We start from the raw sequence: 25,638 nt of genomic DNA, 5'->3' as shown, positions 1-25,638 counted from the left end.
TAATTAGCGCTAAAATGTTTCCTCCGTCTGCTATCTGAAATATCTGAATCAGAATCACTACAAAAGATTTTGACTCACCCAGTGGTCCCTCCTGCACTGCCAATGTACCGCTCGCTGGCAGATTCGGCCCTTCACACTGCACTGGGTTGATGCTGACTCCTGCTGACTTGCATGTTGTCCCACAGCTCCTTCTTTTCCCCGTGCTCTTAACTCTCCTCCTTGTTCCTAAAACCAAAAACTCAGCCCGCAGTTAGTTTCCCCATACATATCTTCCCTCTGCCAAACAAAAAACAACAGTCAGTCTGTCTGCAAAACTACCAAACTACCATCTGCAAAACTTTGCCCCCACAACTGGGCAGACACTCTATTGTTCTAGCCTGGGGGGCTGGGGGCAGCCAGGTACTATGACACACCTGGGGGAAGGGAGGGGGCCCTGCCTAACCTCATCTCAGCCCTAAACAGTAGGGATGGGCAAATTTTTTCGCCTTGTTTCGCAGAGGAAATGACGCCCATAGACTTCGCAGCCCGACAAAAAATTTTTGACGCCCATAAACTTTAATGGGCGTCTGCGTCATTTCGACTGCGGCAAATTTCTGGCGAAACTAAATGGGTCAAATTCGCCCATCCCTACTAAACAGGCTTCATTCCCACTAGGGGAATTAGTATGAACTGCTTTGTAAAATTCATGTGAACTTTGTGTGTTAGTCGGGTCATCGGGGGAAGACACCTGGCCAACATTAGAAGAGACTGTGCAGGAACCTTGTATAACAGTAACTACTAAAAAGCTTCTCCCTTGACTGACCATCGTATTGTAACATTTGTAAACGTGCTTGTCTGTATTTTATTTTCTTATAGCCATGGTTACTATGTTTTGTAAATGTGAATATTCTTCAATTCTGTGGGAAGTTCTCTTTTACATCACAATACTTCCTTTTTTGCTTATTATCTTCTCACACATTTCCCTTGTAACTGTCATCTCATGTCTGTATGTGGTGTACAATAATGTAATAACTATTTGTTAACGGCATACTGTCATGGGAATTTGTTTTTTATGCATCATTTAATAGAGCTGCTCCAGCAGAATTCTGCACTGAAATCCATTTCTCAAAAGAGCAAACAGATTTTTTTATATTCAATTTTGAAATCTGACATGGGGCTAGACATATTGTGAGTTTCCCAGCTGCCCCCAGTTATGTGACTTGTGCTCTGATAAACTGTTAGCTCTCTAATACAAGATAACAGCTGCCTGGTAGATCTAAGAACAACACTCAATAGTAAAATCCAGGTCCCACTGAGACACATTCAGTTACATTGAGTAGGAGAAACAACAGCCTGCCAGAAAGCAGTTCCATCCTAAAGTGCTGGCTCTTTCTGAAAGCACATGACCAGGTAAAATGACACGAGATGCACCTACTCATCTATCCAACAGCATGATAAGTGGTCAATATACTTGAGTCATTCTACAAGATAAATAGGGGGAAAATGGTAAGTGTATGTTTGTGTACGCAGGTGTGTACACATCTGTGATTGTGTGTGCAAAAAGAAGCAAAAATAAGTTTTATTTAGTAAAATGCATATTATTTGTATGTAAATGTATGTAAACACATGTCTCACCAGTTTTGACAGTTGGGCCCATGGCAGTGATGGAGGGTTTCTACAATCAGTCTTCCACAGCAGTAAGTGTGTGGAAATAGCTCGTTTTCAAGGGTATTGTCAGTTCACCGGACTCTCTGTGAGTTAAAGGGATTCTGTCATGGGAAAACTTTTTTTTTACCAAATGCATCAGTTAATAGAGCTGCTCCAGTTAAATATTGCTTTGAAATCTGTTTTTAAAAAGAGCAAAGATATTTGTTTACATTTAATATTGAAATCTGACACAAGGCTAGACATATTGTTAGTTTCCCAGGTGTCCCCCAGTCATGTGACTTGTGCTTTGATAAACTTTAATAACACTTTTGTGTTGCTTTGCAAGCTGGAATGTTATTATACCCCACCATTTTCCCTCTAGCAGCCCTTCAGAAGAACAATTGGATCCATTCTCTACCTAGTGGTAGATATGAGAATAACACTCAGTGGTAAAAATCCAAGTCCTGCTAACCAAGTCATGGCTCCTTTAGTTACACTGAGTAGGAGAAACAAAAAAAGAAAACAATCTCAAAGAGGTTAAATTGTGAAGTGCTGGATTATTCTGAAAGCACGTGACCAGGCAAAATTACCTTGAGATTGCTGCCTACACACCAATATTACAACAATAAAAACATATTTATTGGTTAAAAAATAAAATTTTAAATGGTAGAATTACTTACAATGTGCATAGTCTAATTTAGTAATAAAAACTATACCATACTAGCAAGTTATACTTATGTTCATCAAAAGATTCACAAATTGGAGATAGACTGACTAGTGAAGTGCAATTAAACTGAAGAAAGCACAAGTCTACAATTCTACAACTCTACATAACTGTACTATAAATTGCCACCATGGCCTTAAATATCAGTGAGCACTTTGAGTTATTTGTTATAAATAGTGATGGGCAAATTTGCGCAGTTTCGCCGAAAAATTAGCGAAATTCGTGAAACGGCGCCGGCGTCTCGTTTTTGACGCCGGCGCCCATTTTTGACGCCGGCGCCCGTTTTTTTCAACGCCGGTGTCCGTTTTTTCGGCAAAATTTTTTTTTAAGCTGGCGAATTTTTGCCGCGAATTTTCGTGGGCGTTTCGCGAATTTATTCGCTGGCGGCAAAACGCGCAAATTCACCGCGAATTCGCACCTGGCGAATAAATTCGCCCATCACTAGTTATAAACTAGAGAGGCAATATGGAAAAGTAAGTGCCATCATGGGCACACCATATGTCCTTAAATCGCCAATTCTTGTAAGATCAGGAAATATATAAAATTCAATTAAAGCAGGTCAAAACAAACAATGTTTCTTTAATGATCATTTTATTAAACCATATTTATTATGTGGCAAAATATAAAAGAACACCAGGGCTATTTCGGATAATGGATCTTTTCCATTATCCGAAGTTTTAAAAAACTATTATTATTACACCGAAAATGGAAATAGTTTTTTGGATTATTTAGATAAAATGAAATTTATTTGAGCCCGTAATTCGGGTTTTTTGGATAATAGGTTACCAGATAAATGATCCCATACCTATATGCTATTTTCTTTAAAGATTATAAAATGTACAATATTAAGGGGGAAATGTGTTGATGTTTTGGTGAAGAGTTGTAGAAAGCATAAAGGGGCACCAAAAACACCCACCCAGTAGAAAAAGTCCAGGAGGAGCAGCCTTTACTGAAAGCAATAAAAGTATGGGCACTCGATAGATTTCACAAAGGTTTCATAGTTAAAAGTAAAAAAATCTGAATTCAAACCTACATTAAAACATTTCCATGCCCTATGCGTTTCATGCCCTAAGGGCACTTAATCATGAGATGATTATGGGCTGATCATGGGCCCATGATTATGAGCCCTTAGGGCATGGATCCCCAACCTTTAGAACCTGTGAGCAACATTCAGAAGTAAAAGGAGTTTGGGAGCAACACAAGCATGAAAAATGTTCTTGGGCTGCCAAATAAGTGCTGTGATTGACCATTTAGTAACCCCTATGTTGATTGCCAACCTACATTGAGGCTCTGTTTGGCAGTGCACCTGATTTTTATGCAACCAAAACTTGTCTCCAAGCCTGGAATTCAAAAATAAGCACCTGCCTTAAAGGAGAAGGAAACCCCCTGGGTGCAAAAATCCCTCCCCCCTCCTCTGTGTTGCTGTCCTCCCTCCTCCCCCCTGGCCTACCTGTCCCCCTGGGCAAATGCCCCTAACTTGTTACTCACCCCTCTGCGCAGGTCCTGTCCACGGAGCTCACAGGCGCCATCTTCTCCCAAGTGGTCTTCTTCCTGGATTAATCGGCATCTTCTGGAGCATGCGCAGTAGGAGCATTTACCGGTACGGATCTACTGCGCATGTGCCGAATGTCATGAAGGGAAATCGGAAAACTTTGTGACTTTTGGTGCATACGCAGTAGATCCGTACCAGTAAATGCTCCTACTGCGCATGCGCCAAAAACGCAGATCAAAGCAGGAAGATGACCGCTTGGGAGAAGATGGTGCCTGTGAGCTCCGTGGACAGGACCTGCGCAGAGGGGTGAGTAACAAGTTAGGGGCATTTGCCTGGTGGGACAGGTAGGCCAGGGGGGAAGAGGGAGGGGGGGCAACACAGGGGAGAGGGGAGGGTTTTCGCGCCCAGGGAATTTCCTTCTCCTTTAAGGCCACTGATAGCAACATCCAAGGGGTTGGAGAGCAACATGTTGCTCACGAGCTATTGGTTGGGGATCACTGCCTTAGGGCATGAAACGCGTAGTGCATGGAGATGTTTTAATGTAGCTTTGACTAAAGACTTTTTTACTTTTAAATACGTGTAATCTTGTGTAATGCATTAAGTGTCCATATTTTTATTGCTTTTGATGTTACTATGAACACCTTGCAATGTAGTGCCCTTCAAAAGTTTACTTTGAATATGCCAAAATAATAGGTTTTTGCGTAGCTCCCCAATACACCGGGGTGTCCAACAATACATTGAGAACATTTGCATGTGTTTTACTTGTGCAAGCTTACAGTCTAGAACCAGTTTATGTGAAAAGAAGAAAGTGCAGCCATATTCAGGAAGAATGCCGTGCTTCTGTGGCCTCTGTTATGTAATAGTCAGAAAGGACCAGTGTATCAGGCACTTAGTAGTCATAGAAAAAAAGTCCCTGAGAATTAGACATTGTCTTAACAAGTCTCTATAGCAGAACAGTCCTTTATTTACATTCATGCATTGTTTTCAGTATATGCCCAGGGTTACTTGCGTTTGACCTCAGAATATATGATCTCTGTTTGAGGATCTTCCTTTGGTTTTATGTTTGAGAAATCAAGGGAGGAATATTGCACCTCTGTTTCATTGTTTATATGCAGATCAGAATAATCTTTATCCAGTTTTGCTTCCTCTATGTCAATGTGTAAGTCCTGCAGAAAATCAATTCATATTTCGGTATGACTGTATTGGATATAACATACAGTGCTTCTACTGTGCTTTATTGCAAAATAATTGAAGATGAACAATAATTATTGTATTATTGTATTCATATATTAAAATGCTGGGGAAATAATGTACAAGTAATTATACATTTGCAACTATTGTACTGTATCTGCTACCTTGGGGGTCTTAAAGCAGTGGCAGGGGCAGCTCATCTTGTGTAAACTATATAAACATATGTACTAACTGTAGATCTCAAGATCCTTATAGCCATGGATATTATACCTCTCTACCCTCACTGTAAAGAATCAATTCTCCTGCTTCAAATAAATGTTCAATTCCCCATGTTTAAAGGGAAGGCCTCTGGTTTGTTATTCGTTTCTTTAGTAGATGCTCTGCTATCTGCCTTTCCAGAGCAAGCAATGGCAACCTTGCCAGTCTGTCCTCATTTAAATCTTCTATCCCTTTAACCAGTTTAATTACACAGCTCAGCATTCTCTCCAGCTCATTTATATCCTTCTGGAGTCCACAACTGAGCTACATACTCAAGATGAGGACTTACCAGAGACCTGTTAAGAGGCAAAATTATTTCATTACAAGAGTCAATGAATCTTGGAATAAAGCACTTTTGTGGCCATTAACTGACTTGACCTAGAGTTGCACAGTTTGTTATCCACAAAAATCCCCATTTCCTTCTCAGTTAAAGGGATACTGTCATGGAAAAAAACATTTTTTTCAAAATGAATCAGTTAATAGTGCTGCTCCAGCATAATTCTGCACTGAAATCCATTTCTCAAAAGAGCAAACAGATTTTTTTATATTCAATTTTGAAATCTGACATGGAGCTAGACATATTGTCAGTTTCCCAGCTGCCCCAAGTCATGTGATTTGTGCTCTGATAAACTTCAATCACTCTTTACTGCTGTACTGCAAGTTGGAGTGATATCACCCCCTCCCTCTCCCTCCCCAGCAGCCAAACAAAAGAACAATGGGAAGGTAACCAGATAGCAGCTCCCTAACACAAGATAACAGCTGTCTGGTAAATCTAAGAACAACACTCAATAGTAAAAACCCATGTCCCACTGAGACACATTTAGTTACACAGAGAAGGAAAAACAACAGCTGGCCAGAAAGCATTTCTCTCCTAAAGTGCAGGCACAAGTCACATGACTGGGGGCAGCTGGGAAATTGACAAAATGTCTAGCCCCATGTCAGATTTCAAAATTGAATATAAAAAAATCTGTTTGCTCTTTTGAGAAATGGATTTCAGTGCAGAATTCTGCTGGAGTAGTGCTATTAACTGGTGCATTTTGAAAAAAAACATGTTTTCCAATGACAGGATCCCTTTAAGGATGCCCTCATGACATTCTGTTTAATGTTTAACTAGCATCCCATCTATTACAGACAACTGACTCATCTCATCTAATAATCTTTGTATTTAGAATAACAAATCCAGGAGCACACTCTCACATACACAATGAGAATAATACTACAGATAAGACCCACTTACATAGATTTTCATATTGTCCATATCATTGTAAATCCCATCACTATCACTTTTAGGCATCTCTTTAGTAGTCCTGTCCTCCTGTAGGTCCTTCTTCCTATAAAAAATGACCAAAAAGCATTAGTGAATTAGTTATAACATTAATGATGAAATAAGCAGTAGAGCAGATTTAATTTTTTATTTTAAATACATCTTCTATCAATTTGCATACATACATTTTCTAACCTGTAAAACTTTTTTTAAAAAAAGACTATTGAATATTATTTTTAAAATAAGCAAAAACTATGTCTGGGAGTTATCTACTAAAACATGTTTTTTTTCATATATTACCAGAAACAAACTCGACTTAACTCCCATCCACAAATTTGGCTAATTTAAAAAAAAAGATTGCCACAGTCCTCTAGAGTGGAATTTCGCCAATCTCCATTCATTTCTATTGGATTTTGAAAGGAGTATTTATCAAAGGATGAACTTTCACTTTCACCCATTGATAAATACTCTTTTAAAAATCCCATAGAAATGATTGGAGAGTGGTGGAATTTCACTCTAGAGGACTGTGGTGATCTCTAACTTCACTCTTTCTGTAGTCCTGCTGCAATATGATTCTTGGATGTACTTTATGTTTCTGCACAACAGAAAAGAATTAATAAAGAGGACCTTTAGTGATGGGCGAATTTGCGCTGTTTCGCTTCACCGGAAAATTCACGAATTTCCCGTGAAATTCGCGAAATGGCGAAAAATTCACGAAACGGTGCTGGCGTCTCGCTTTTGACACCGGCGCCCGTTTTTTATTCTGGCGCCCGTTTTTTTGACGCTGGCGTCTGTTTTTTTGGGGCGAATTTTCACGGGTGTTTCGCGAATTCGCGTCTGGCGAATGAATTCGCCCATCACTAAGGACCTTTCATCCATCTAGTTCAAAGCACCAATCCTGGAAGAGTTAGTATGTTAAAGGAATAAATAACTGAAGACTCACTTTCTCATCCTTCTGAACACAAACACCGCTATTACCACCACAAGTGTGAGAAATAAAATACAAAGTCCAACAATGAGGAAATTTGTCTGAGGCTTTTGTAAAGCTGAAAAAGAAAAGGATTTCATCTTAATGATCATATGAAAATAAACATCAGTCTGTATAAACTTTTCACATCAGAGGAATTAAAGGGTGGGCATAATTTTGAAAGGGAAATCTTTACAGCCCAATGTTCCTTTAAGATTTCAGGTTACAAAGCCCTTAAATGCATGAATGAGTTGTTGGCAGATTCAAAGATGGTGTGGTACAAGGTCACACACAAAAAGTTTTATGTATACAGTTTTATGACCTGCTATTTTGGATCTTCATACCTTAAGTCTACTAGAAACTCACGTAAACATTAAATAAACCCAATAAGCTGGTTTTGCTTCCAATAAGGATTAATTATATCTTAGTTGGGATCAAGTACAAGCGACTGTTTTATTATTACAGAGAAAAAGGAAATAATTTTTCAAAAATCTGGATTATTTAGCTAAATGGAGTCTATGGGACCCAACCTTTCCTTAATTCGGAGCTTTCTGGAAAACTGGTTTCCAGATAACAGATCCCATTCCTGTAGTGATGCGCAAAATTGTTTGCCGAGTTTCACCGCAAAAATAATGCCCATAGACTCCAATGGGTGAAAAAAATTGTCTTGCGACAAAAAATTTTTGACGCCTGTAGACTAGAAATGAATTTTGGAGAACTATAGACTTCTCAAATGTCCATTTAGATGTTCAGAGTTGAAAGAGACTCTCCATCTAGCCTAACCCCCTTATATGCAGCAGAAAACATTTGGGGGCTGATTCACTAAGGGTCGAATATCGAGGGTTAATTAACCCTCGATATTCGACTAGGAACTAAAATCCTTCGACTTCGAATATCGAAGCCGAAGGATTTAGCACAGATAGTACGATCGAACGATCGAAGGATTATTCCTTCGATCGAACGATTAAATCCTTCGAATCGAACGATTCGAAGGATTTAAATCCAACGATTGAAGGAATATCCTTCGATCAAAAAAAGTTAGCCAAGCCTATGGGGACCTTCCTCATAGGCTAACATTGACTTCGGTAGCTTTTAGATGCCGAACTAGGGGGTCGAAGTTTTTTTTAAAGAGACAGTACTTGGACTATCGAATGGTCGAAGAGTCGAACGATTTTTACTACGAATCCTTCGATTCGAAGTCGTAGTCGAAGGTCGAAGTAGCCCATTCGATGGTCGAAGTAGCCCAAAAAAACTTTGAAATTAGAAGTTTTTTTACTTCGAATCCTTCACTCGAATTTAGTGAATCGGCCCCTTGGTGTCCCTTTCCCTCTTGTGCACATGTTTACAGGTAAGACAACATTAAGCAAAGTAAATCATAAGTACCGTATATACCCGTGTATAAGCCGAGTTTTTCAGCATCCAAAATGTGCTGAAAAAGTCTACCTCGGCTTATACTCGGGTCAGCGGTACCCGACCCAAGTAGCTGAGATTGCAGTCACTTTTAATCATTCCTATACCAACAGTACACTTGGGGAGAGACTGCAATATCCCACAATGCCCTCTGTTGGTTATATGAAAGAATAACAGTGCGCCCTCTGTTGGTTGTATGAAAGAATAACAGTGACTGCAATATCACACAGCGCCATCTGTTGGTTGTATGGAAGAATAACAGTGACTGCAATATCACACAGCGCCATCTGTTGGTTGTATGAAAGAATAACAGTGACTGCAATATCACAGCGCCCTCTGTTGGTTATATGAAAGATTAACAGTGACTGCAATATCACACAGCGCCATCTGTTGGTTGTATGAAAGAATAACAGTGACTGCAATATCACACAGCGCCCTCTGTTGGTTATACGAAAGATTAACAGTGATGGCAATATCACACAGCACTCTCTGCACATGGTAGTGGGACAGTGGGACAATGCACACAGTAATCCGTTTGGCAATTCTCTGTCACCATCAAACTTTGCAAAGAAGCCCGGTGATCGCTGGGGGGTCGCTTTGGCAGAATGTGCGCTACTGGGAGACAGGGCTATAGTTGTGTCTAGGCTTATACTAGAGTCAATAAGTTTTCCCAGTTTTCGTAGGTAAAATTAGGTACCTCGGCTTATACTCGGGTCGGCTTATACACGAGTATATTCGGTAGAATTTTTCATGGACTTGAGCACTGAAAGCCCAACTCTCTAATACACAAAAAACACTCACGTGTTCACTCACATATATTTATATTACATATATGTACAGGCTAAAATAACTGCTATCTATGTCTCTTTTCATTCATTAGAATTATTTTATCCATGGTGTTTGATGGACGTGTGGTTTTTTTTCAACCTAACTTACTATGTTAGTACTGTAAGTGAATATGAGTTAAAATGTTATAAGCATTGGAGTTTGCATCAGATAAGTGTAACTTACATTCCACAGAGACACTGATAGAGCGACTGTTGTTCCCCCGTTGGTTCTGTGCAGTACATGTATATGTATCACTGTCATTCTCTGTAACATTCCTTAGTGACAGAGTCACATTCTGTCCATTCTGCTGGATATTCTCAACAGGGCTCTTTCCTCTAGTCCAGATAATGTTGGCTGTTGGGTTACTGTCCACTTTACAGTAGATTTCCTGAGAGTCTCCTTCTCTCATGATTAGGCGGCTGCTCTCTCCTGTCCCACCTACAAGGTATTAAACTCACCATTAAAGACAAAATCTTATAAAAAATAAAAAATATTTCATAAATAGAACACTTATAAAGGCTGAAATAATTGTTTGCAAATGGCTGCTCAAGTTCTGTTGGGCAAATGATAAATGATGGCAAAATTATATACTGGTAAAAATTACCCTTCTCTTTGTGGTTAGTCTCACTTTAGCATATCATATAACAAAGACAATAAAAAACAAATTCACCTGTAGGGGCAGATTAACTAAAATGTGAAGTGGCTAACGCTAGCGACAATTCACTAGCATGGCCATCCGCAGAGACATTGCCAATTTACTAACAGGCGCAGGTGCCAATTCGCTAGCGAAAGAGACTGTTGGTAGCGGTCATTCGCAGTCTATTGCCAGGTGACTTTTTACTCTGGCGAAAAAACGTTACTCCGCAAATTCACTAAAATGCAGATTTTACAGAACGTTACCTCTTTCGCCAGAGTTGACTTCACCACCTCAGACCAGGCAAAGTGCTATAAAGCAGTTAAATCTTCCTCAATCTTCTGTCACTTACATCATATCCTGTGAGCCGAAAATGCATCTAAGTTCAAAAAACACTGGCCACTTTTCCTTTTTTTAAGCGGGATTTGCTGCAAAAGTCCTAACCTAAACTTTTTTCAGACATATGGAACATTCATTTTACAGTGGGCTCATGTGAAGGGCATTATATTAACTCTCTCGTCTTTATTAAGTTTCCCTCTACATGTTTTTTTAAAAGTGGAATTTGTAAGTATTTGCAACAACATTTAACATAAAGACGTCCATACAACTTTAAATTTCGTGCCGTATGCAAATTGACCTAAGCGCAAGATCAATAGCGAAGTTTTGCTAGGCACTAGTGAGGGGCGAATTTGCACCGTTTCGCTTCGCCGAAAAATGTGCGTATTTCGTGCGAAATGGCGAAAAATTCGCAAAACGGCGCCGGCGTCTCTTTTTTGACGTCGGCGTCTCGTTTTTGATGTCGGCATCTAGGGTTTTTTTTACGTCAGCAAATTTTCGCGGCCGTTTTGCGAATTTATTCACCAGCGGCAAATCGCGCGAATTCGTGCCCATCACTACTAGGCACAAATGAATGCTATTGCATCTTCGCTATGAAATGCTCACACTGCCAAAGTAACGCTAGCGAAAAGTCACCAGAGTTCGGTACCCAGGACGAAACTCTGCATATTAGTGAATTGGTGTAATCTGAGCGCATTTGCGCCTGGCAAAGTGTTGCGATGGGTGCGAAACGGACGCTGGCGAAAATTGGCCGCTTAGTAAAACTGCCCCCAAGCCTCACCCTATTATGTCACTTTGTCAGACACTGCCCTACCTGTTGCCTTGGATCCAGCAGCAATTGCATGTGACTTGATAAAAAGACCAAGATCTATCAGTTTCCTGGGCCATGGGCTTGTGAAGCCAATATGAAAGGAATAGCCTATTTGACCACACAGACTGGGTCAGGAGGGCCCCAATTAATGCGCATGTCTAGGCATAATAGAGTGTCATCCTTGTGGTTTGGGACAATTCCTTAAACATCTCAATTATAAGTTTTGAATCTATTAGGAATGTATTTTTTGTCATTTGTCTCTTAAAGGATAAGTAAACCTTTACAATAAGTAAATGTAACATGATGAGAGTGCTATCCTAAGCACTTTTGTAATTTACATTCATCAGTTATTTATTTTCTATTCCATGAAACCATACGATACATGTACTGTAAAGAGGAGAGAATTCTGTTCCAACAGCCCCACCAGAAGTTGTCAGGAGAAAGAAAGAGGCTGCTCTGATGTTCTTCTGCTTAGGAAAGATTTGAGAAAAGGTTTCTATTTTTTTCCCTAAGCAGAAGAACATCAGAGCAGCCTCTTTCTCCTGACAACTTCCTTGACTACTTGGTGGTCAGACTGGTGGGAAACTGACCAGCAGGTGGCGCTGTTGTAACAAAATTCATTTATATTAACAGTCCATGTATCCCTTAATATCTTGGAATAAAAAAATTAATTCATGTCAATGATAAAAGTGCTTAGAATAGGACCCTTGTCAATTTAACATTTACTTATTTTAAAGTTTTATTTATCCTTTAAGAAGTCAATCCGAATGAGTCTGCCAAAGAGATCAGCAGTGACGTTGTGAAAGGGCCAACCCATTTCCCACAATCATTGCACAAAGGTCAGTGCTCATATATAGTGATGGGCGAATTTATTTTGACGCCGGCGTTGGAAAAACGGCTGCCGGCGTCAAAAACCAGACGCCGGCGCCGTTTCGCAAATTTTTTGCCTTTTTGCGAATTTTGCGGTGAAGCGAAACGGCGCAAATTCGCCCATCACTACTCACATAAAATAATATCCTACCAGCCCCTCTAACAAAGCAGCATGAATGTGCAACAGGGTCTGTGTGTATTACGTATATTACCTGGAACAGAGATAATCAGAGTGGGTGGATCTGCAACACAAATAACACATTAGATATAAAAAATATCATTTAAGTATAGCAGCAATTAATTATTGATATTTCTTAGACTTTGCTTAACTGCCATTTTTTTGTTAAATCTACCTCCCCACCCCATCACATCTGTTCTTGCCTGTAAATACCGCACTCTAATGATCTCAACGTGGTGCTGTGCCTACAGTTATCATTGTGTCCTATGGGACGGGCAAGATCAGACTAGAAATACTAGGTCTCATTTATTAAAGTGATATTGGCATCTCCATTATGTCAATCTCTACTGGGAGCTGCCATTTTGCATATATCTAACATAGGGCGTGGTGAGAATTATAGTTTATTCAACACTGGACACATTTGCACCATTGCCGTAATCTACGTAATCTATAGTAGGAATCAGTGGTTACTTTTTACAGGCAGCTGAATATAGAATAATTAAATCAAAACATTAATATCCATAGGTTACGGCCCAGGTGCAAATTAACCCAGTGTTGTTAAATGAGACCCACAGTAGCATACAGAACTTGCACTGTCCATCATCATCAGTGTCAGGACCTCAGTATAAGGGATAGATACACAGTGACTCTTTTATTAAACAATAGACTGGCCCTGGCAGTAACACTGGAGTCAGATTTAAATTAAAAAAATATTCCAAACACAAGTATTCTTTTAGGAGCAGCCAAATTACAATATATGGCCCTAGCAACCATGCATTGATTTAAATAGGAGACTGGAATATAAACAGGAGAGGCCCTGAATAGAAAGATGAGGAATAAAAACTACCAAAAGCAACACATGTGTAGCCTTACAGAGCATTAGCTTTTAGATGGGGGTCAGTGACCCTCATTTGAAAGCTGAAAAGAGACAAAAAAATGAAGGCAAATAAAAAATAAATAAACAAATAATGAAGACCAATTGAAATGCTGCTTAAGCTGGCCATAGACGCAACAATCCGATCGTACAAATTCGTACGATTTTCGGACCGTGTGTGGAGTCCCGACATTTTTCGTCCGGCGGAGATCAGTCGTTTGGTCGATCGGACAGGTTAGAAAATTTCTGTCGCCTGTCGATAATATCTCTGCGTGTATTTCTGATCGTACGATTTTCAGAGGGAGACTGTCACTAGTGTTGTCAGACATAAGTATCGTACGATTGCTGTCAGAGGTAGAACATTGCTGATCTGTTTTATTACTACTTTATTTGATCGGAATGGTAAGACTTTGAGCTGAATGGTTAAAGGGGAAGGAAACCTAGTCGGCGCAAACCCCCCACCCCCCCTCCCGTTTGTTGCCCCCCTCCCTCCTCCCCCCTGGCCTACCCGTCCCGCTGGGCAAATGCCCCTAACTTGTTACTTACCCTTCTGCGCAGGTCCAGTCCAGGGAGTTCACAGACGTCATCTTCTTCCACGCGATCTTCTTCCTGCTTTGAACGGCGCATGCGCAGTAGGATCGTTTCGCCGGTACGATCTACTGCGCATGCGCGTGACTTTTGGCACATGCGCAGTAGATCCGTACCGGCGAAATGATCCTACTGCGCATGCGCCAAAACGCCGTTCACAGCAGGAAGAAGATCGCGTGGAAGAAGATGTCGTCTGTGAACTCCCTGGACTGGACCTGCGCAGAAGGGTAAGTAACAAGTTAGGGGCATTTGCTCAGCGGGACGGGTAGGCCAGGGGGGAGGAGGGAGGATGGGCAACAAACGGGAGGTTTGCGCCGACTAGGTTTTCTTTCCCTTTAAATGGCGGGTCGGGAGATGGGAAAGTCTGATCGTACATTGGATCTTTGCGTCTATGGCCAGCTTTAGAGCTTAGAATTTAACAGTCTATAACAGGGGTAGGCAACCCGCAGCTCCGGAGCCTCATGCGGCTCTTCATCCTGTTTGCTACGGCTCAGTCTTGCGGCTATTGTCTATACAGCCCTCCCACGTACTGGCGGCTTCTTGAGTGTGCGACCGCAGTAAGTTAATGGTTAGCTTACCGTGGTCATCATCATCATTTATTTATATAGCGCTGTCAAGATACGCAGTGCTTTACTGCAGTTATAGCAAACAGGGAATTAATGGTGGATAACAAACAAGGATTACAGAGTACAACAGGGTTAGAAGGACCTAGAGCAGGGATCCCCAACCTTTTGAACCCGTGAGCAACATGCAGAAGTAAAAGGAGTTGGGGAGCAACACCAGCATGAAAAATGTTATTGGGGTGCCAAATAAGTGCTGTGATTGGCCATTTGGTAGCCCCTATGTTGACTGTCAACCTACATTGAGGCTCTGTTTGGCAGTACACCTGGTTTTTACACAACCAAAACTTGCCTCCAAGCCTGGAATTCAAAAATAATCAGCTGCTTTGAGGCCACTGGGAGCAACATCCAAGGGGTTGGAGAGCAACATGTTGCTCACGAGCTACTGGTTGGGGATCACTGACCTAGAGATTAGAGTTTACAAACTAAAGGTTAGGGTACAATTGAGACATTAGGATTATATAAACACTTTGTCATTTTTGATACAGCAATGATTAATTAAGGTACATCGAATAAGCCTCTTTAAACAGGTGGGCATTTGCCAGCATGGACGAGGGCTGTATAGACGTCCCAGGAGTGACAGGTATGACCGAGCTGCAACAAAATGATTCATCTCCGCGGTCACACACTCAAGACAAGAGAGGGAAGATCAGCATGGAACTTCAGAAACAGAAGTCACATTAAACAGATGAGAATAGTAGCATTCAATAGGGCTATTCAGTGTTTCATTTATTTCAAAATAGGCCTGCACATACACACTGCACTTCTGTTTGTTGTATTCTCTTGTTAAAACAGTTAAAATTAAAAAAAGGTTAAAACTTTTAAAAGTTTAGTGAGTAAGCTGTGTTATGTATTATGGCTCCAGACTATTTTTCTTTAGTGGAACAGGGGGCAAAATGGCTCTTTTGATAGTAAAGGTTGCTGACCCCCTGGTCTATAACATACTAAAAGTTAACGTAAAGGTGAAACACCCCTTTAAATGTACCCACACTCCTTATATGGCTGTCACGCCGGCACCCAATACCAGAACAGGTGCCAAGTACCCTGGTCTCGGCTCGGCTTCACCAGTAGTGTGACCACCGTTGGGCTTTGGGAGGAGCCCTCAGCTCCTCAGCTTACTTGGGTGCCACTTGGACTTAACGAGGGGTACAAGGCGAGATGTTCTGGCTGGCAGAGGGGCACGGCTGTTAGCAGAGTCTTTTGGGCCGAAGGTCACGGTACAAATGGAGCAGGCAAGAGAATCGTCAGACAGGCTGGGTCGAGGCAGGCAGATATCAAGAATTGTCAGGCAGGCAAGGGTCAAACCGGGTTGTCAATCAAAGATTTAATCAAAAGAGGTAGTTGGTAATCAGGCAAAGGTCAGGATCCAGAAGTCAGAATAGTCAAAAGCCAGGCAGGGGTCACAACAGGAATCACACACAGGTTCAGACAAAAATAGCTTAAGCTCAGAAGCACCAGGAACAAATCCTATCACGGGCAATTACAAGCAGCAACCCTGGGCTTTAAATACTATTTGAATTTCGCGCCTTTGCGCGCTGATGTATGACGTCAGCGCGCCTTTAAATCCCCAGGAGGCGCGCCGCACGCGCCCTAGAGAGAAGCCGGCGCCAGCGAAGACATGCTGGTGCGGCTAGAGAGGAGAACGGTGCGGCGGGCATCCCCGCGGATGGCGCGGCGGACGACCCCGCCACACAGGTACCCTGACATTGGCTTCATGGAGAAGGAGTTGGAAACAAGAAGTGCTGTTGCTTCATACAAAGCCTCCTGTTTGTTATTTGCACATCACACACTCTATGGGAATCTGGAGTAGTAAATAAACTGCTGAAACGTTAGGTACATAATCCAGGAACAGATACAGACCCGCTCATTAGAATAAACAACAAACAGTAACAAGCATCTCATTGTTGGACCTTCATTTGTTCTTTAAAAGAAATACATATGATGAAATGTGAAAAACTACTGGTTGGGTATAATTAAAAAAAACATGATAGAAGAAGACTCACATTCAACATTCAAAGTGATGTTGGTGTTAGTAGACTCATTTGTATAAATCACTGTGCAGGTTAAGGAGGAATTATGGTGTCCTGGTGATGGAGTGAAAGTGATATTTGACCGGTAGGTGACGGTCCCATTTTGGTGCCTCGATGTATTATTCTGTATATTGTCTGTATTTACACTTCCCTCCCATGTGAAGTTTGGAGAGAGCCCAGGGCAGTTTGTAGGAGCCGTGCAAGTCACAGTCACTTCTTTATCAGCGATCAGATCCCCAGTGGGAGATATTTCAGGTTCTTTCAGGCCTACAAGATGAATGAGACAAGGAGACATTATGAATTCAAGGGCTACTGTAAGTGCACAACATGATACAAAATTGAAAGCACGTTGATACTATTCAGAAAGCTTCTTTCAGACATACATGATCCTTTGCAACTTTAGGCAAGTCTGATTTGATGAATTATCCATAAGTGCAACCATTAAAGGAACAGTTCAGTGTAAAAATAATAACTGGGTGAATAAATAGGCTGTGCAGAATAAAAAATGTATCTAATATAGATAGATAAATGTAATGTATAAAGGTTGGAGTGACTGTATGTCTAGTAGTGTTCTGTTATGTTACACATTCAGTCACTCCAACCTTTATACATTACATTTTTGCCTAACTAACTTTATTAGAGACATTATTTATTTTGCACAGCCTATTTATTTACCCAGTTTTTATTTGTATACTGAACTTTTCCTTTAAAGCAAGGGGACTTTACCACCATTCTGGAGCTAACACTAATTCCAGTGTCCACTTGTGTCAATAGCCAAGTCAATCAGATGTTAAAGGGGTGGTTCATCTTTAAGTTTACTATTAGTATGTTATAGAATGGGCAATTCTTCATTATTTATTTATAGTTTTTAATTATTTGCCTTCTTCTGTCTGCGGCAGGGCATTGGAGAGCAAGTGGGCACAGAGCAGGGGAGTAGGTGGAGTCAAGTTGGGAAGTGGGCGGAGGCATGATGGGACCAAGGCAGGAAGTGGGCGGGAGGATGGGGATTGGAATGTGCTGGGCCCCTCCGAAGATTGTTTTGCAGGGGGGCCCGGCACACTCTAGTTTCGCCACTGTAACAACCCCTTTAATGGTTTTATTTAATATTGGTGCATCATGTGGAAGTTTACTATGAATGTTACTTATGTACATCTTCGTTATTCCTTTCACAGCTAATTCCTTAAAACCCATCCACTTCCACTGCTGCTGCCTCGTTATACCTTTCACTTTTTCCTTAGTTTTTTTAAATTTATCTTTTTCTTCTTTTTCTTTCCATGGACTCATAAAACAATATGGCACCCTGATTAATAATCAAGCGCTTGCTGGTTTTCAAAATTGACAAAAGTGTGGTCTGAGCCAGGGTTAGTCTGTTGAGATTGTCCATTGCCAGGGTCCCATTTACCCTAGTAATTATTATTATTTACATCTACTGTATTTATATAGCGCCAACATATTGCGTAGCACTGTAAGTAATCAGGCAGCGGCCTGAATATCAGACTGGAACATTAATAGGAGAGGCCTGAATAAAAAAAATAAGCAATAAAAAGTAACAATAGCCGCAAAGAGTAATCTTTTTTTTGGCTTTCGGGGTCAGTGACCCTCATTAGAAAATTGCAGAAGATGCAGAAGAGGAAGGCGAATCATTCAGAAACTATAAAAAATAAAAAAGTTCAACTGAAAATTTGCTAAGAATAAACCATTCTGTAAATGGTTACATTTTAAAAATTAGATTTTTATTACTCACTTTTGCTAACTATTAAATTGGCAGCCTTTCTTCGACTGTCGGGAGTGGTCACTAAACAGTTTCCAGGTTAGCAAAATTTAATTCAAACAAAAGCACACATTTCTCTTTGTGAATGAGCCGCAGTTACAGTGTATATTCAGCACAGTCTACTAGTTATGGGCGAATTTGTGCCGAAATTTCCCGCGAAATTCACGAAACGGCAAAAAATTCATGAAACGGCGCCGGCGTCTCGTTTTTGTCGCCAGCGTCCATTTTTGACGCCGGCGTCCGTTTTTCGCCAGCGAATTTTCCACTCCGTTTTTTGCCAGCGAAATTTTGCAGCCGTTTCACAAATTTATTTGCCGTCGGCGAATCGCGCAAATTCACAGCGAATTCGATCCTGGAAAATAAATTGGCCCATCACTACAGTCTACAGTATACAAAGTATCATATCAGGGTTGGACTGGTCCGGCACAGTGGATCTAGTGGAAAGTGAAGAGAGAAGGGCAACTAGAAGTAAGGCAGTGGGAAATTAAGTTTACTAACAGATTTTTACAGCACTGATGTTGTTATCTTGTTGTTCTGCAACCAATATTCCAGGTAGCTGCATTAAGTTGTATTACCTGTGCATGGAGCTAGAGGAATACGGCAGGAAGAAATTCAGAGGTTAACCCCTAAAGTCTAAGAGAACCAGGGTCGGACTGGGGGTCGGACGCTGCTGTTTCAGAGGCCCCCCTCCAGCCCCCCAGCCCTTGCCGCAAACCCCTCTCTGAGCCCATTGAGCCTGCTGCCAGTCATCCACCAACCCCCTTCCGGCACATGCGGGACATTCAGACTTTTAACACCATCAAGGTTTAATATATCTCGAAAAATGTGAGGGTTTTTTCTATGAAAATTTTAGTTTTTTCCCATTAAAAATTTCGTTTTTTCCCAGAAAAAATCTGACTTTAAATAATAATCCCCTAGTACAATGTAGAGGAGGATTTTATGGTTTTCATTTTTTTATCTGAGGTTTTTTTTAATTATTTAACATTTTTGTTCAGTAGCTTGCAATTTAAGCAGCCATCGGGTTGCTAGGGTCCAAATTATAATAGCAACAAGGTAGCGGTTTGAATAAGAGACTGGAACATATATAGAAGCTTCCTGAATAGAAAAATGATAAAAAGTAACAATAACAATATAATTGTAGATTCACAGAACAATAATGGCTGTTAATTATATATAAAAAAAAAACTGTAAGAAATTAAAAATGAGAACACATTGAAAACTTGCAAAGAACTGGTTATTCTATAACATTAAAAGATAACTTATAAGTGAGCCTCCCCTTTAATAGATATCACTCCAACTTTACGGCACTGGGACCCTGAGTGGGATTGTGGCTTAGGCCCTGTCTGTAATGAGTTGGTTTGTTTTATTCACTCACCTGTCACAGATACAGAAGGCTGGATATGAAGATAATTAAATTTTACAGGACCCTCAAGTCTGAACCGATACTTTGCTGCATCTCCTGGTTGTGCATCACTGATAGAGAAGGAACAGTCTCCTGCACTCACATTACCAGTGAATATAAAGCGGCCGTTTGTTGTATTAGGGAACTGAGAGGAGTTGGTAGAAGCTGCAACTGGGCCATTTGTATATCCTTTATACCAGATTCCAATGGCATCTTTGGTTAAGGTATAATTGCGATGAACAGTAAAGTTACAGGGGATGAGCACACAGAGTCCCCTCTGCACTGTCACCTCTGCTGGTGCCTCGATTTTAAACCCTGGTAGTTCCTCGGTCTTTTCCTCACAATTCCTGCCTGTGGATGAAATAAATATATTTTGTACATATTTGCTTTGTTTATTACACTTTATAGTTTGTCAGAAACAAATAGCTACTTTGGGGGCCTATAGGCTAAGATTCGGATTTCTTTTTTTCCCCCCACAAATCATATTCTTTTTTTTTTTTATTTCTCTAAAAATCGGAGGTTTATTAAGTGCAAAAAACACAAAACCTCGGCAAGTGAAAGCAGCTGAGGGGCCATACAAGTCAATGGGAGCTGCACTGATTTTTTTTTTTTAAGACATTCAGATTTTGGATTTCCCGCGGAATTCACCAAATGGCGAAAAACGTGCAAAACACATTGAAGTCAATGGGCGTCAAAATGATTTTGACGCGTGTCAATTTCGACGCCTGCGACAATGTTAAGACATGCGCCTATTTTGGCCAAATGCATTAAACTCAATGGGCGAATAATTTTGACGCACAACAATTTTTATGCACACGACTATTCTGGCGCTCCAAAAATGTTTTGACGCGCAAATATTTCCATCTGCGAATTTTCTCCGCAGTTTCGCAAATTTAGTCTGTACCTCTATCAGTGAAAACTATTTTGATTTAATACAAATTTAGCCATACTCACCCTTCCACTGCATTGTCAAAATAGACAGAAGAATCATTTGATATTTCCCGTAAAACCAAGATCTTCTGAGCCCCATCCTGATATACAGTCAGTGTAGATAGTTATATCTATGACAGTCATAGAAGTTCTACTTCGCCTAGACAAGACCAAAAACACATTAAATGGGTTATTCACCTTAAAATTTATTTTAGTATGATGTAGAGATTGATATTCTGAGACTATTTGCAATTGGTCTTCATTTTTCATCAAATTAGTTTTTTTGGCTTCAGTTTGGATTTTTAGCAGGTATTTGGTTGCTAGAGTCCAAATTACCCTAGCAACCAGGAAGTGGTTTGAATAAGAGACTGGGGTATGATTAGTAGGGATGGGTGAATTTTTTCGCCTTGTTTCGGCAAAAAAATTACGCCCATAGACTTGTATGGCTTTGTGCGTCAAAATAAAAAGACGCGCGTTGAAAAAATTTCACCGCACGACAACATTTTTTTGACGTCCATAGACTTTAATGGACGTCAGCAACATTTCGCCAGCGGCAAATTTTTGTTGAAGTGAAACAGGTAAAATTCGCCCATCCCTAATGAATAGGAGAGGGGCCGAATAGAGAGAAAAGTAATAAAAACTAACAACAACATTATAGACTCACAGAGCAATGGTTTTTGGCTGCTGGGGTCAGTGACCCACATTTCAAAGCTGGGAAGAGTCAGAAGAAGATGGCAAAACAATTCAAAAACTATAAGAAATAAAATGTTCCTTGTATGAATAACCAAATTAAAGCAACTAATTAAATAACTGTTATGAATCAGACATCCTATAACACATGTAAAGCTACAATGAACTACCCTATTAATACAAACAGATGGATACGTTTGTTTGGGGTCACAAAACTGAGCACAAAGATCTGCAGACCATCTATATACAGTTTGCAGCTATTTATACAGTATACAGGTTATACAATTTGCAGCTACATGTATATATATATATACAGTATACAGGTATGGGATCCGTCATCTGGAAACCCATTATCCAGAAAGTTCCAAATAATGGAATGAACATCTCACATAGGGGCAAATTCACTAAGATGCGAAGTTGCGCCAGGTGCAACTTCGCCGCGCTTCGCCAGGCGTAGTTTCGCCAGCGCTCCGCAAATTCACTAAAATCCGAAGTTGCGCACAGGGGTAGCGTAAGGTTGCGAAGTTGCGCTAGCGTTGATTCGCTATGTAAAGCGAAGTTACGCTAGCGAAGGCTAATTTGCATACGGCGTGAAATTCAAATTTCAATGGAGGAATACGTATCAGCACTACAAATGCCTAGAAAACCTTCAAATCATCAAATAAAATTTTTATTTTGCCCTACACATGTGCCCACTGTCTAGGTAAGTTGCCATGAGTCAGGAGATGTAGGGGGGAAGGAGGGGAGCCCCAAAAATTTTTTCGATCTTTTTCAGCCTATCACCCATAATGTAGAAAACACGCCAGCGTTTTTCAGGACTTAGAAAAATTTTTGACTTTTTTTGAAACAATCCCTATCTACTCTATTGCGCTTCGCCAGGTCTGAGGTGGCGAAGGAAGTCTAGCGTAAAAGGTAGCGTTCAATACACTGCGCAAGTTAGTGAATTTGCGTAGTTACATCGCTAGCGAAAATTCGCCTGGCGTAAGGGTGCGAAGTAACACTAGCGAAACTACGCCATCGTTCATTAGTGAATTTGCACAGTAACGAAATGCCAAACGCTAGCGAATTAACGCTAGCGTTCGGCGCTTCGGCGCTTAGTGAATTTGCCCCATAGACTTTATTATAATCAAGTAATTCAAATGTTTAAAAAATATTTTCTTTTTCTCTGCAATTGTTATTGTAAAGTATCAAAGACTGACAGTGAGGTTACAAATCTCATAGAATCTGATGCAGCAAAACTTGTCATTAATAAATTCTGGTGCAGCATGTGATGACAATTACAGCTAAACAGACTTAATGAAATGCATTAGTCATGTCATGTTTATTTTAGTGGTTTTAGAAGGTGTCACATTTACCAACTGGACAGGGCAAGTAGGAAAAACATGTCAGATTGTGTCTGTTTTTTATACTTTGCACCCAGAGTGATAAATAACTCCTCTTATCTCTCTAGGCACACTTCCAGGAATAGTTATTTGCCTCTATATCAGTCAGACAGTGACTGTGACTCTACTTCATAAATATATTCACTAGATACTGATCCCATAATCTCTTCTCAGTGGGACTCACTAGCCCTATCTCTCTGTTCTCTTCTTAATAAGAATTCAGCACATTGTCCTGCACAATATCACTAACATCAGTGCTCGGCACACTTCTTGGGTATGGTTCTCTAATCCCTTTACCTGTCAGTCTCCTGACCCTGTCTGTACCGATGAGACTGTCAGTAACCTCTGTGATTTGAGAGAACACCTAGTGGGACGTCAGACTGGGGGGCCCTGCAGCCTCAGGGCCCCCCCCAGCCTCAAAGCCCACTTTATGTCCCATTGGTTCAGTCCAACCCTGAATCTGAGGACAATATAAGCAATTAATTTATAAGAATAAAAGCAAAATGAGTCAACAGGAACAGTAAGCCATACATTACTAATAGTGCTCATAGCTGGAGCTCAATCTCTTCGTACAGAAGACTCATCTCATCACTGTACCTGTGTGGAACACAAGTGTATATTTTTAAGCCTATGATTAAGCGCCCTGTGGTGGCACGAAACGCGTCAGGCTATTATCTTTTATACAAGATGTAAATAAAGATTTTTGTATTACTTTACTAAGATTTTGAGACTCCTGGATTCTACTTAACTTATCATATTTGTTTGGGGTGACGGAATGGTGCCAGCTTCACTTTTTTAGGTTTTTGTACGGATTCCCCCATTGCTGAGGGTTTGGAGCATGAGCACCCGGACCCCTTATGGAAAGCGGTAAGCTTGTCCTTATGTTTCTAAAAAGTCCATGCTTTCTATGATTCTCTTTTTTATATTTTAAAGCATATCATTGGAAAGCTGCTATCCAGAAAGCGACCTCTCCCATAGACTCCATTTTAAGCAAATGATTTTTCAAAAAGATTTCATTTTTTTCTCTATAATAATGAAACTTTGCCTTGTACTTGACCATAAGATACAGATATGCTCAGAACCTGGGGTTTTCAAGATAAGGGGTCTTCTGTAATTTTTAGATCTTCACTCAATGTTTTTACATTTACATTGGGTGTTTTATCAGTACACTAGATACACTAGTAGACACATACTGTACACTATGCATTACTCAAGGCTCGTGTATATTTACACTATATTACATTGATACACAATCCACAGGTTATGGCACATAAATATAGTAATTCTATATACTTCTATATACTTTTATATACTTCTATTTACTTCTATATACTTCTATATACTTTTATATACTTCTATATACTTCTATATACTTCTATATACTTTTATATACTTCTATATACTTTATATACTTCTATATACTTCTATATACTTCTATATACTTTTATATACTTCTATATACTTCTATATACTTTTATATACTAGGCATATACACCTTCTAGAGCTCACTTGCATTGTCATAAAATAAATCCTGCATCAGATAAATAAAGTGAATAAAACAGCACAATTCTTCCGTAGGATTTATTAGATTTCCATCTCCTTACTTGTTTATTCCCTGGGGTTTCCAGCTTGATTTTCACTCTCCCCACAGTTCAAAACCTCTGAATTTCTCATTAATTGTGTCTCCTTCTTGTGTATCTCATCTCATGTCCCTCTGTCATGCAATTGTCTGTGTCTGTGTTGGGGTTACACACTGTGCCTTCCGCTTCTCTTCTTCCTCTCTTGATGAAGAAAAAACAGAAGTAACAATAAAGTCTCCCACGCTTCTATGTGAGTCCAGCCTCAGATCAGAAGATTTAGTGTGTTTTTTTATTTGTTTGTTGGGTTGTTAAATGTCTACAACAAATATTTTTAAAATTGTTAATCATCTGCTAGGAAAGGAAGCCCCCTATAAGATATATTGGATCTAACTGTCAGTGAATATCTGACACCCAACTGCTGCATGAAGACAGAACGAAGAAAAAACTGATGCTGAGAGAGGAATAGTGAAGATGAACTTAATTATTTCAGAATATTTAATTGATTGTATTTACAAAGTTTCTTATTTCAGTATGATGAAGCTTATATAAAGTTTTCATTTTTGCAATAGTTGTGAATCTTCCTTTGTCCATTAAATAAACAGTAACACCAAAAAATTTAAGTGTTTTATAGTAATGCAATTATCATGTAGTGTTGCCCTTCACTGGTAAAACTGATCTGTTTGCCTATAGTTCATATAAACAAGCTGCTGAGTAGCAATGGCAGAAATTGAAAAAAATGCAATATGGCACGGGATAATTAGTGGAGAACAGATAACATTATGTTCTACAGAGCTTATCTCCTATGTGCTGTGTAACTTAAGCCTTTATTTATATAAACAATAGTAGTATTTCTCAATTAAACACACCAGTTTTACTAGCGCAGGGCAAACACTGCATTATATTTTTATTACTTTAAAACAATTTCATTTTTTGATGTTACTGGTCCTTTAAAGACTCCAAAGCCCTCCTGTAATAGTTTGTGGAATATTCTATTGTACTCCCCTTATGAGGCTTTCTATATTGATAACATCATTATTCTGTGTACTTGGGTACTGCACCTCCACTTTTGTCAACCTGCCCCCAGTCAGTAAAATTAGCAATAATGGTGAAGAACCTTCTGTTATCTGTAGTTACTGATATTTCACCAAACTAATGCTGTGACATTATCTTGAGTTCCATGCC

At 40.1% G+C, this 25,638-nt stretch overlaps 1 protein-coding gene across 2 annotated transcripts; it reads right to left on the bottom strand.

The window, feature by feature from the left end:
* Positions 1 to 2,243: 2,243 nt before the first annotated feature.
* On the bottom strand, positions 2,244 to 24,615 carry LOC494843 (uncharacterized). 2 transcript variants are annotated; one of them, NM_001094669.1, is given in 10 exon segments: positions 2,244 to 3,758; positions 4,268 to 5,008; positions 6,529 to 6,622; positions 7,499 to 7,601; positions 9,944 to 10,198; positions 12,624 to 12,653; positions 16,675 to 16,962; positions 19,848 to 20,225; positions 20,829 to 20,964; positions 24,481 to 24,581. In NM_001094669.1, coding segments are annotated over 8 exon segments (1,389 nt in total). In that variant the 5' UTR covers positions 20,905 to 20,964; positions 24,481 to 24,581; the 3' UTR covers positions 2,244 to 3,758; positions 4,268 to 4,843.
* Between the last annotated feature and the right edge of the window lie 1,023 nt (positions 24,616 to 25,638).

Source organism: Xenopus laevis, chromosome 7S (genome assembly GCF_017654675.1).
Source record: "Xenopus laevis strain J_2021 chromosome 7S, Xenopus_laevis_v10.1, whole genome shotgun sequence".
Taxonomy (NCBI): Eukaryota; Metazoa; Chordata; class Amphibia; order Anura; family Pipidae; genus Xenopus; species Xenopus laevis.
This window is presented reverse-complemented; position numbering and strand designations above follow the sequence as displayed.